The sequence below is a fragment of the Ranitomeya variabilis genome, chromosome 5, assembly GCF_051348905.1.
Source record: "Ranitomeya variabilis isolate aRanVar5 chromosome 5, aRanVar5.hap1, whole genome shotgun sequence".
NCBI lineage: Eukaryota > Metazoa > Chordata > Amphibia > Anura > Dendrobatidae > Ranitomeya > Ranitomeya variabilis.
In genome coordinates this window covers 292,917,848-292,931,603 of record NC_135236.1, presented here as the reverse complement: position 1 = coordinate 292,931,603, position 13,756 = coordinate 292,917,848, and the positions used below count along the sequence as shown (strand labels likewise).

Below are 13,756 nucleotides of genomic sequence, written 5' to 3'. Positions count from 1 at the left end.
TATAGGCGGTCCGAACCGCCAGCGGTTTTGGTGGGAATTGATGTGAGACTCGTGCAAGTTTCTCGCATTAAACTCGCAAGTGTGACCCTGGCCTTAGTGTCTTCACTCATGCTTGAATGAGGTAAAGATATGTATGTTTAGAGTTGTATGATGGAATGCTGTGTACTATGGATCAGCAGGAGGAGAAGGCCAGAAACAGCTCCTGAGGAACATTCTGTAACAACCCTCTCCACAGTGTGGTTTGGCTGTGGATGTCTGTGTTTAATAAGTGACAAAATCAAATTAACCCTCAACAGGGTTAATCTGATTTTTTTTTGCAGGTTAATGCTGTTAGGGCTAGCGGAACGCACCAAATAATTAGAGAAAAGGAATAAGGTGCGTTCGCAGCCCGGGGTCTACTGTGCAGAGATGGAACCTGCTGCTAAGCAATGACGGACTATATGGTGGTACAATGAGGATACACACGGATTAGCTTCACCCTGTGTGAAATAAGCGAACCCTGTTGCGTCACAGGGCCACAGTACTGCACGTAACAGAAATAATAATTAAATAGCATGAGAGTGCATGCGATGCTGCACTGACGGACGCCACTATCCACCCAGACTTGGGTTTGGAAAGCGCGGTGATAGCGCACGGCGCCACACTGGCGGTCACAGCAATAGACGCTGTTTGTGTACCAGTGTTGGTTACTTGTCGGGCGCTAGATTACAATCATCCTCCTTACACGAGCATTCAAACACAAGGGAGGGGATGATTAAGAGCGACTTTCACTCACAACACACACATAAACAAGAGTATACTAGCGCATGGCTGTGCGGCCATGCAAACCTTTTATAGCTGCAGCAAGTTCAGGACCTTCCTAGAGGACCAATGAGAACTGCTACAGTAACTGAGTAGCTTCAGGATTTCCTAGAGGACCAATAGGATCTGCTGCAGTATCTGAGCATGTGACCCCAGACCTCCACTGAGAGGTCTTCCTCTGGGCATGCTCAGAAGGCGAAAAGCAGGACTTAGTCCCAGAGAAATCTGCTCGCCGCTGATCAGTACAGGCCACAATGGCAGAGCCTGGAAAGGCAGCAGTAACCCTTTGCACAGAAGCAGACTGAGCAAGACGCTGGGACCGACGTCTCCGCTGAACAGGCTCCACTGCGGCTGATGCAGAATGAGAGACTGCAGCAGATATGGTTCGAGATTCCCCCTGTGCAGTGGTGGGAACTTGACTCCTAACAAACGCTTGCGTGGTCCTGTGTCCTCCTTCAGCATAGTAACTATTTAGAAGTAACTTTTTTTTGTGTTGCATATTGCACAGTGACCTTTTATTAGTTTGCTGATCAGCAGCAATATTCTATATGTAGTAAAGTTCAGGTACCTGGCTGGAAAAAAATTTATTTTTTTGCATGATTCATAGTGTGCACTTTGGAATTAATTGGTGAATTAATTCAAAATTTTAATAATTATTTTAAACAGTTTATGAGAAAAATAGGTAAATTGATTCTCACATTGTATTCTACAGACCAGTGAGTCATTAAAAAGGTAAAACTGGCTAAATTTGCCAAAGCTCCATTTTGGCAGTCAGATGCTGTATAGAATCTGCTCACCCCCACACAGTTGGCACCTAGAAAAGAGAATCTCACCAGATTTTGCACTCACTATGCTTAAATGAAAGCGAAACTGGAGTCATTGTAAAATTGAAGGAAACCATATTTGAGAAAAGTCTTACAATTTCATCTAGTATCACATTTTTTGTTTTTCTCATAATTGATGGGTCCTATTTGAATGCTTAATTCAGTACACCACTACAATGTTTCTAATTCAAGTCTTCAAGTACCTCCAAGTCACCGTCTGAACATAACCTCAAATGAGAACATGTGTGCCTATTCTTGATAAACTTACAATTATATATCAAAAATTGCATAACTTGTCTGTGTGAAAGAAAATACTAAAAAATTCCCTTGATAGAGATATTTAAGGAATGGAGTTTAGAAATACTGCACCAAATAGTTACTGTACCATTGGTCACAAAGAAAATTGGGATTATCCCAGACCAACAATGATAAGGTATTACCAAATGTTGGAGTAGATAAATATATAGACATTAGCATAAATCTCATTAATACGTGTTAATAGTAGTGAAAAGTATACAATATGCATTAATGATGCCATAGTATTTGTATATTACGTTCTTAATTCTAATGGCATGTATGAGGTATTCTTAATTCTAATTAGAAAATGAGATATAAAGCACTGGCTAGCCAAAAGGGCTTGGGCCAATAAAGAAATACATTGAACTCAGATGCTTATTATAGGTAGGAGAAACATATCTAGGGTTGCCATTTTTTAAATGACAGTGCTTTACAATAAAGGTAACTCTTTCAACAGAAAATGAGGATTTAATACATTTCCAAACACTATTTGCAGCAATGTACCATCATTTTGGAGATTTTTTTTTAATAGAAAACAATAGTTTTCCGTTGGATGAATCCACAGTAAATTATAGAGCATTGATGATCAAGTGGGTAAACACAGAATACATAAGAACATTTGCCAACAAAATAACACATATTATAAAGAAGGGTAAACTTTTGATCTTTATGCATGCGTAGTAGGGCTATATGGCTTATTTGGTATGATGTGTTATCAATGATTTCAATAGGACTATAGGTCACAGTATAAGTTACGACTGCACAATAAAGTTGTTCCAAGACAAGTCTGTCTGTGCTTCAACTCTGTCATCCAAGGTATACTTACATTATAAACTTCCCGAGGTGGCCAATTTCCATTTTTGCATTTTCGTTTTTTTCCTCCTCTGCTTCCTAGTGGCATAACTTTTTTATTTTTCTTTACACATGGATTTATGAGGAATTGTTGTTTGTAGGACGAGTTGGACTTTGGAATGACCACATTCATTTTACCACATAATGTACTGGAAAACGGGGAAAAAATTCTAAGTGCGGTGAAATTATGAAAAAAACAATTCTGACATTGGTTTGTTAGAAATTGTTTTTGAAGCGTATATTTTGTGGTAAAAATTACCTTGCAGTATGATACTGCTCATCAGTAGGGTTGAGCGACTTTTACTTTTGTAGGATCGAGTCGGGTTTCGTGAAACCCGACTTTCTCAAAAGTCGGATCGTGTGAAATCGGCCGATTATTTTGAAAAGTTGGTTGGCCGACCGAAACACGAAACCCAATGCAAGTCAATGGGTTTTTTTTTTCTCTCTCTCCCCTCCGTGAAAAGCATAGGTTGTGTTGGACTATGGAAATCGCTACATCCCAAATGGTAATATGGCTCTGTGACGCCGCAGAAAGCAAGCCGGAAACTATATCATCACGCTGCCCACACTCTTTCATTGGCTGAAAAAATGGCGGTAACAGCATCATCCAAAATGCGACTTTGGCGCGAAGATCGCCGACCGCCGACCCGATCCCACAGTGAGATCGGGTCGGGTTTCACGAAACCCGACTTTGCCAAAAGTCGGCGACTTTTGAAAATGGCCGATCTGTTTCGCTCAACCCTACTCATCAGTACAGTTACAGCAATAGTAAATACAGTATTTAGTCAGCCACCAATTGGTGGCTGACTAAATACTTTTTCCCCTACTGTATGTTGAGTTTTTTATTATTTTAGTGGTAAAAAAAGTCAGAAGTTTATTTTTTTTTACATTTTGGGTTGCGCCTCCATTTTATAAGACCCATAACGTTTTCATTTTTTGCTTGATGGAGCTGTGTGATGGCTTATTTTTGCCGGGCGAGACGTCATTTTATTGATACAATTTTGAGATAGATATGACATTTTGATCACTTGTTATAACACTTTTTGTAGTATTGCAGAGCCCCCCCAAAAAAACGTAATTTTGGTGTACCATATGTGTGTATTTTTTTTAGTTTTTATTTTCTTTACTTTTAATGAGGGAAAAGAAGATGATTTGAACTTTTTTTAAATTTTCACTGTATTTATCAGTCCCTTTAGGAGATTTGAACATGCGATCATCTGATGTTACAACATTGCTGTGTATAGCAGAAATCACGGTCTCCTTTGAAGCCCAACCACAGACAGGGTTTGAAGGGAGCTCTGTAATAACAAGTACGGAGGTTGTCAACACACCCCCTACTGTCATAGCAACCCATCGGCAACCTGTGATCACATCATGGGCGCCTATGGGTTCTTTGATAGATGCACCCCCCTGCTGGCACGTTGTTAATGCTGCTGTCAGAGTTTGACAGCAACAATTAACAGTTTAACAATTGATGACAGCGCTTCATGCTACCTGCGATTGTGAGAGGCAGGTCCTAGCTGTAACACACAGCCATCACCTGCCGAGTATGGGGCAAACTCTCCCCGTGAGCTGCTTCATACACCTGCTGCCAACATGAACCGTACGTTAATGACGTCGGTAAGCGCCTAAAGGGGCTTTCCCATAAATAACATGCTTCACATATAGATGATGAATTAAAAAATGTATAATTGCTGGTGAATGTACCACCAAGCTCCACCAAGAATTTCCATAGACCGCTAATGGACAGATAATAGAGTAGTAGTCACACATGCTCAGTAACTATTCTTAGGTGGTGTTGGGCTCCTTTCTCATAATTTGTGCGTGACCCAGCATCTGAACCCCAATTTATGGGCTTGCATTAACCCTATTACCTTTAATATGATTAAAAAACAGAATTATTTAAAAAAAAAGGAGTCATATAAGCTCTGCTGATTGTGACAGACAGGCATGTAAAATCTTCATAAGAATTTATTAGAAGAATAAGGGTTACGCATTTCAATATTGGACAGATGTCTTCCTCAGGCCAAGCATGTAACTGAGGAAGACATTTGTCTGCTGTTGAAATGCGTAGCCTTTATTTTTGTAATAAATTCTTGTGAAGATATTACCTGCCTGTCTGTCACACTCAGCAGCGCTTAAATCACCCCTTTTTATTTTAAATAATATTTTTTTTATACATGGTGGCTCCCGAACAGGACCATCACCTGGGGAAAGTTGCAGCTGGTTTCTTCCATCTCTGGATTTGTAACAGGGTTGTGCCAGGTATTTGCACATCAATCCAAGGGGAGTACACTACCATATGCTTTTTCTGTCAGTCCTCACCATACCCACTTTATTTAGGATTTCTGCACTTTGGAGCATCCTGCTTTTTTGCTCTCATTATAGGTTCATTACCTTTAATATTATGGGGCTTCCTGGCTTTAGTTCCAAAATCCCAGAAGGATTAAAGGACTCAAACACTGGATCTGGATAATACGTGAAATTGGTTTTGTTGAGGACTAGTAATGCTTGCACATTGTCCATAATGAAGCCAAACTCCTCCGGCCGCTCGGTGACATCGGGTTGATTGTTAGAATTCACAGCTACAGCTGGAGCTTGGCAGGTCATCTCTGTGGAGTTCAGCACTGTACAGTTCTGCACAATGACAATGAAGAAATGTCAATAATGGTTTATGCCATCAAATTACGATTTAACACTAGCATTCAGATTTGATGTTGTTACTTACTAATTAGCATTCACCATAGCAATTTCAATTGATATCACATTGTTATAGTTTTTGCTGTCCAGTACATTTAGCCCAATACCTCAGTATAGTTAATCTTTCTTTATAGTGGTAATACAATACCATTCATTGTGCACACAATGCGACCGAAGATTAACAAGTTACTCTTTAAATCAGAGCCATTGTGAGCTTTGATGAAAAGACGCAGACGCTGAACTGTTTGAACAGAAGTACATGGGTGCATTAATAGGATGGCTTTGTCACTGGGCAGGTGACTATAGAATATATGTTCTTAGATACATAATAAATATCTTTAATAACAGATCACCTATTTCCTACATGCAATACAATACAGATACATATCGGCCATCTTATAACCAATATTATCTCACTGGTTGGATATGCATTGCTCGATACCATTGATATACCATGGAATTTAACCTTTTAATCCTGCTTTACATAGCCAGCCTAGAATAGAAGTCAAAACTTAACGAAAAAATTGACCTTTGGAGCATATGACCGGTGCACAGAGTGCAGTAGCTGTTCCTGCTGAATGGGGGCATCACAGGAGGCCTGCAACCTGAGGCTTATGACCCCTCAATTGTTAATATCAATAGATAACAAATTTATTTAGACATTGTTTAAAATTGTCATTAGATTAATATTTGCATGGAATAGCTATTCAGTTACAAATGGAATAGCTATTGATTTCAACACGGTTTAGCATTGCTATTCAGGCCAACATATGGCACTGTTATTTAGGCAACATCCATTACATTACATTACATTTTCATTGGCAGTGTCTGATAGTACACATATATGGCTAAACAAAAAATTTACTTTTAAGACTTTTTGAACAGATTGATGTAAATATGGATATGGACAGTGCAATTAGGCATTCACATTTTAGACAAAAGTATTGAGGCTCATCTCCTAAGAATTGAATTCAGTTTTTTTTCCCAATCACATTGCCATAGGTGTATAAAATCTAGCCTGCAATCTGGTTTTCCAAGTGTTTGTGAAGGAATGGCTCTTACTAAAGATCTCATAGTGGTACTGTAATAGGATGTCATTGGTGTAACAAGTTCATGACACTTTTTCTCCTAAATACTCCACTTTTGACTATATGTGGTATTATTAAAAAGTGGAAGTGTTTAGGAATCTGAACAGCTGGCTCACCAAGAGCTGAGACACATAGTGCGTGAAAGTCTCGAATGCTCTGCTTACTCAAAAGCTGCAGAGTTTCAAACCTCGTCCAGCATAAATATCAGCTCAAAAACTGTGTGGTTGGAGTTTTATGTCATAGCTCACCATCTATATGCATGCCTTACATCACAAAGCATATTACAAATGGTATACTGAGGTTGACTTAATCCCTTACTTCCAAGAGAACGCAAATCTCAATCTTTAGTTTACCAAGATGTTTTGGGCAATTGTATGCTTACAAAAATTTGATGGTAAAGTTTGGGGAAGGCCTTTTTTTCTTTCAGAATAATTTTCCCCAGGGCACAAAGCCAGGTCCATTAAAGCATGGTTGGGTGGGCTTGGTGTGGAAGAATTTGACTGGCCACACAGAGTCCTGACCTCAACCACATCGAAACCTTTGAGGTGTACAAGAACTAAGATTGTGAGTCAAGCCTTCTCATCCAACATCTGTGTTTGACCTCACAAATGCTCTTCTGGAATTTGACTGGGCAAAAAATTCCCACAAACACACAGTAAAAGAATGTAGAAAGTCTTCCCAGAAGAGTGGAAGTTGGTAGAACCTCAAAGGGTGGACAAAGGCTATATTGATGCCTATGGCTTCAGAGTGAGATGTCACCAAACCTCTTGTAGATGAAATGTATAGGTGTTTCATTACTTTTGTCCACATAGTGTAACTAGCCTGATTGCAGACAGTTAATTAAATAATTCCTCTGTAGTATGATATTGGTATACTTAATGGTGAATTAAATTGTCGAATATAGTAGAAGTCTGATTAAAATAAAATTGGCCATATTTCTTGATATACAAATCACTGTATTTATACATTGTAATGATGAGGGGCCAGCTGCCAGTCTGATAAAAATAAATTACTTATTATTACTGTTGACATATATCAAATAATTGCTTTGTAGCAAAATCACACCAACACTAGGAGAACGCAATGCCATTTCTTCATTAGGCTCGGCTGGTATTTTTTTGGAGGTTGCATGGTTGGCTGATAACAGTCAATACTGGCTCCTAAACATTTTATATAATTGTATGACTTCATGTTGGCCTAGACTAAAAATAATGCTATGTGGCTTATGAAAATTCAAAGACATCTCAGATTTAATTTACCGATAATTTAGTTTTCATAGTGCTTACCTGTCTTTCATTTTATGTTTTGAAGAATCATTGTAAAGATATAAAGATTATTGGAATATAAATAACTATGAAACATACAATAGTTTGGCCAACATAGAGTTAACTACACAAGAGACTGTTGTCTTGTACTCACTACACAGGAATTCATGGGAAATTCTTCAGAAATCCTCACCTTAAATCTTTAATCACTTGTATATATGTATTCGTACAACACTTGGAGGAAAGATGAGGCATTATCATAGAGCTGGAATCAATCCAGCACAAATCACCCAGACCATAAAGTCATTTGGCTCACATGTCAAGAGAGTGATAAGCCAGATGTGACATACAAAGCATCCTAATGGCCTTCATTATTGTGACTTTAATCCTATGTGAGGGATTGTGAATGAGCAATGTCACATCTGTATATGCTGGTAAGGCAGCTATGGTGGAAGCTTATGCAGCGTCATTGCTAGTTATTATCTAACTATGTATTATTCTTACAAATGGTGCCAGTCGATATTTTTAAAGGGAATGTGAAAGAAATCAACATGTTAAAAATAAAGTAAATAAATGGAAAATAGTTTACTTTAAATATATTATTACAGAAAGCACTATGAGTTATATTAATCAATAATGACAATTTTTTTTTAGCAAACTTAGACTCAACAGTCTTAAAATGCCCCAGATTAATCAGAGTGGTCTATACCTGGTGTATTTTTAGACTGTGAAGTCCAAGTTTACCCTACTTATTATTTGGCTTATTTTGTGCAAAAAAATTGCACCACAATTTTGGTGAAATTTTTGGCACAAGGAGTCACGCTCACAAGTTAGACTATGCTATATACAGGGGAGATAACACACAGGTATATACTATATACAGGAGGAGAAGACATACAGGTATATACTATATACAGGAGGAGATGACACACACATATATACTATATACAGAGGAGATGACACACAGGTATATACTATAAACAGGAGGAGATGACACACACATATACTATATACAGGGGAGATGACACACATGTATATACTATACACAGGAGGAGATGACACTGGTATATACTATATACAGGGGAGATGACATACAGGTACATACTATATACAGGGGAGATGACACACAGGTATATACTATATACAGGAGAGATGACACACAGGTATATACAATATACAGGGGAGATGACACACAGGTATATACTATATACAGGAGGAGATGACATACAGTTATATACTATATACAGGAGGAGATGACACACAGGTATATACTATATACAGGGGAGATGACACACACATATATACTACATACAGGGGAGATGACACACAGGTATATACTATATACAGGAGGAGATGACACACAGATATATACTATATACAGGAGGAGATGACACACAGGTATATACTATATACAGGGGATATGACACACATATATACTATATACAGGGGAGATGACACACAGGTATATACTATATACAGGAGGAGATGACATACAGGTATATACTATATACAGGAGGAGATGACACACATATATATACTATATATGGGGGGGAGGACACACAGGTATATACTATATACAGGAGCAGATGACACAAAGGTATATACTATATACAGGAGGAGATGACACACAGGTATATACTATATACAGGAGGAGATGACATACAGGTACATACTATATACAGGAGGAGATGACATACAGGTACATACTATATACAGGGGAGATGACACACAGATATATACTATATACAGGGGGAGATGACACACAGGTATATACTATATACAGGAGGAGATGACACACAGGTATATACTATATACAGGAGCAGATGACACACAGGTATATACTTTATAAGGGAGGAGATGACTTACAGGTATACACTATATACAGGAGGAGATGACACACATATATACTATATACAGGAGGAGATGACATACAGGTATATACTATATAAAAGAGAAGATGACACATAGGTATATAGAGGAGGAGATGACATACAGCAGGTATATACTATATACAGGGGAGATGACATACAGGTATATACTATATACAGGAGATGACATACAGGTATATACTATATATAGGAGGAGATGACATACAGGTATATACAATATACAAGAGGAGATGACATACAGCAGGTATATACTATTTACAGGGAAGATGACATACAGGTATATATTATATACAGGAGATGACATACAGGTGTATACTATATATAAGGGAGATGACAAACATGTATATACTGAGGGAAAATGAGAGGTGTGAGGTGAAAATGGGGGGTGTGAGGTGAAAGTTAAAAGGTATAAGTGCAAAATGAGAGGAGTGAGGGAAAATAGTGGAGTGATCGGAAAATGACAGATGTGAGGTTGAAATGACAAGTGCTAGGGGGGAATGAGAGGAGCGAGGGGGAAAATAATAGGAGTGAGGGGGAAAATGAGAGGTGTAAGGGAGAAAATGAGAGGTGTGAGGGGGAAATGAGAGAAGTGAGGTGCTATAACTAACCACAGATATTTACTATGCCCAGGCAACGCCCGGCTCTTCAGCTAGTTACATAATAAATATGGTGCTTGTCACACTCTGATTAAACTCTGATCAGAGTTTGACCAGAGTGTGATTTGCATAATCAACCCAATTCTCTCGGATGAGAGACTACATGCTTGTGTGACCTTAGCCTTAGTGGAACTGGACATGGTCTAACGTGCGAATGTGACTCCCCGTGTCAAAAATGTCACCAAAATTGTGGTGCAATTTTTTAGGACAAAAGGAGCCAAATCATAATTAGGGTAAACATAAACTTCACTGTCTAAACATACACCAGGAAAAGATCACTATAAGCATGTCATGAAAGAGGGGTTTTTTTTGTTGCGAACTTCTTCTAAACAGGCAAATTCCATTTTTAGGAGATAGCATTTGTGGAAAGTATATTGTATGGGGAACAAATGCCACTTGCAAGTGTAAAAAAACACATTAGAGAACAGTAAAGAAATGGAAAATATATATGCATGGTAAACTGCACATATTTTATAAGTTACTTACGTTGATGTGCTCTTTTCCATTAAACTTGGCTCTTATTTGAGGATTTCTTATAATGTCCAGATTAGTGCCCCAGACTGATATAGGAGTGTTCCCACTAGAAAATACATTTTAATAAGAGATATACATTTTACTATAAAATCTATATGGGATGGAAACCAGCATGCCACATAACATCCAATGATATAAAACCCAGGTTGGTAACATGGAATGGCTGTAAAATGTGATATTATGATTAATTAGAATACGAGGATTAGTGGCCGAGGTGTATCATATATTCATGGCGCGCTACAGATGTCCAATCAGTCCAATCCTGTGGTGTACCCGCGCGCTAGCTTCTGTTCTGGCTAATAATAGAAGGCCAGCAGTGGGATCATATATTAGACTGTGATTTTCTCAGCAGGGAACAGCATGTAAAGAACAGTGAAAGCTTTCATTCCAATATTGGAAAATTGTGAGTAGCAAGAGGGGATAGAGAAATTTGCATTTTGACTCTCAGCATCTTCTACTGTAAAATACTGTAGTGATTCACTATAAAAAGAAAAACACAATAAAATATATAGAATATATTGAGTGTCTATGGAGGATGTCTAGGATCAGTCTGCACTCACACCTGCGTTTCAGGCTCTGTTTGGAGTTTATGTTGCCGATTCGAGCTTATTAGAGAAATCTAGCGCATCTTAGAGCATAATAGAATGACACATATTACATACTGTAGCAATTAATTTTTTTTTTCAGAAACAGCATCACCTCTGGTGATGTTTGGTATTGCTTCTTTTCCTCATTTAATTCAATGTAACTAAACTACAATATAAAGTAAGTGAATCACTTGGAAAAAATGAAACAATTTTTATCATCTAAGACAACCTCTTTAAAGAAAATGTGTCACCAGGCCTTTGCTACCTCTTCTGAGGGCAGCATATTGTAGGGAAAGAGACCCTGATTCCAGTGATATATCACTTTTCTGGATACAGCAGTTGTGATTTAATAAGAGTTTTCTCAGCCCCCACCACTGATTGGCAGCTTTTTGTGTATTATGTGTATTGACAGTAAGCTGCTACTCAGTGGTGGCAGGGTGGTTGGACTAGGAGGCATGAGTGCAGCTAGTCCGGCAGTGATAATCTCCTGCTCATAAAACACTGATGAGGTTTAATCAACAAAGTTCCTTCCAAAACTTCCAGGTTAATAAATTCAACCAATATTCCAACATTAGGCAAGATCATGGTGAGCAGATTCGTGCAGGGATGCCCAAACTTTATGCCATCATTGCATCACTAGTAGCCCTATTCCATGAGTCAGCTGTATTTACGGCATAAAATACTCAGTAAAATTGGGATAACTGGCCTAACTAAATGCAGAATGCCTACCATCTTTCTCCCCGGATCTTAGAAATGGATGTATTTCAGAAAGTATGGCTTGGGGCAGGGTTGCACTGGAGGTTAATTGAGATTTGAGTTAGATATAAATTCAGTCAATTAATTCAATTCACGGGATTTACAGCATATATTAGCCCTGGGGTCTGTCTCTGGTGTGACCATTATCAGCGGCATTTAATCCCATATGTGCAGTGCATTCGTTTGCTCTGTTGTTAAATATGAATTTAACACGTGCATGGCTTATATTAAAGACTGATGTGAATTGCATAGCTGTTATTGTACAATAATAATCTTTATTAATAATAATCTTTATTTTTATATAGCGCTAACATATTCCGCAGCGCTTTACAGGTTACAATAATAAGCCAGCAATGGTTTTCGTTCCCACACTGCAGCACACTGTCTAGTCTTTATTGGACTAATGTTCAGGCTTTATTCTGCGTTTTCTGTCCTGCTTCATGGATATAATTGTACTAAGGCATGCCGGCTCTCCATCTGGCAAATCGTCCTACAGTCTCTAAATACAAGGATGTAAACACATTGCTGGGATATTCTTTCTGTATGATGCACTAATTGGAAGGATTTGTAGAGATGTCGGTTGTTTTTCCCAAGTCACATATTCCTCAGCTTAGATCTTGGGCTTGGCATGCAATGCTAAATATTTCTTTTAGTGTGTTTGACTTTGTAAAGGAAAGAAGTGACAGGTACAAAGCAAAGGCTGTTTGACACATCATAGAGTTTCCATAATATAATCTGTTCCCATATTTCCCTTCCTACCTCTTCAAAGGCTTCTATATTTAGATCTTATGTCTTAGTATTTATCATTTAGGTAACAAAAGCCAATAAATGCTACACTCTATGGCAATGTAATGCTCTTAAAGTGTTTGCTGTTGGTAATATTTCTTTTTTTAGAGAGAGAATTAAGGATAAGTAAATCCGTGGTTGTTTGGGTTCGTCGGGATCGAGCAAACTTTAGTCCAAACTTCGGTTCGGGAATCAGAACTCTATCTGAACTTGAAACCAAATCCCATAGAAGTCAACAGGGACCCAAACTTTGGTGCTATAAAATGGTTTCCCTCTCTATCTCTCTGTCTTCCAAACTGTAATATGGACTTCCAGGAAAATTCCGTATCCGGAGTTCACTACAAATCCTGAACTTTACAGTTCAGGTTCTCTCATCTCTAGAAAGAATGGTAAACATTTGTAGATTTGTAGATGGAGCTGAGCTAACAAGCCTCGTACGCATTAGATAGATGTCGGCCAATAGCTCTATATCTATGGTCCCCCACTCATGGGAGCATTCATATAGGCTGAGTGCTCCTGTGTTCTATATTAAAGAGATGTTGCCAAATTCCTCTGGCAGTGATTGCATCGGGAGAGAACAAATACATTGACCATAGGTAATCCAACAGATGATGATGGGGGAGAAAATTTGGCTTGCCGGAGGGAGGCCTCATACACATTAGACTGTTGCCAAATCTTGTTAATATGTGGAAGTTCACCCAATTTTAGACTAATGTGTAAG

General features: G+C 38.4%; 1 protein-coding gene across 2 annotated transcripts in view; it reads right to left on the bottom strand.

Annotated features, from left to right (window-relative positions):
• The window catches only part of PLXNA4 (plexin A4), a 1,056,784-nt gene that overhangs the window by 125,766 nt on the left and 917,262 nt on the right, over positions 1-13,756 (bottom strand). For both annotated transcript variants that reach the window (XM_077264448.1, XM_077264449.1), the window contains 2 exons: positions 10,859-10,952; positions 5,172-5,411 (listed from right to left, as the gene is read on the bottom strand). In XM_077264448.1, coding sequence (XP_077120563.1) covers positions 5,172-5,411; positions 10,859-10,952 — 334 coding nt within the window. The remainder of the gene's footprint in view (positions 1-5,171; positions 5,412-10,858; positions 10,953-13,756) is intronic.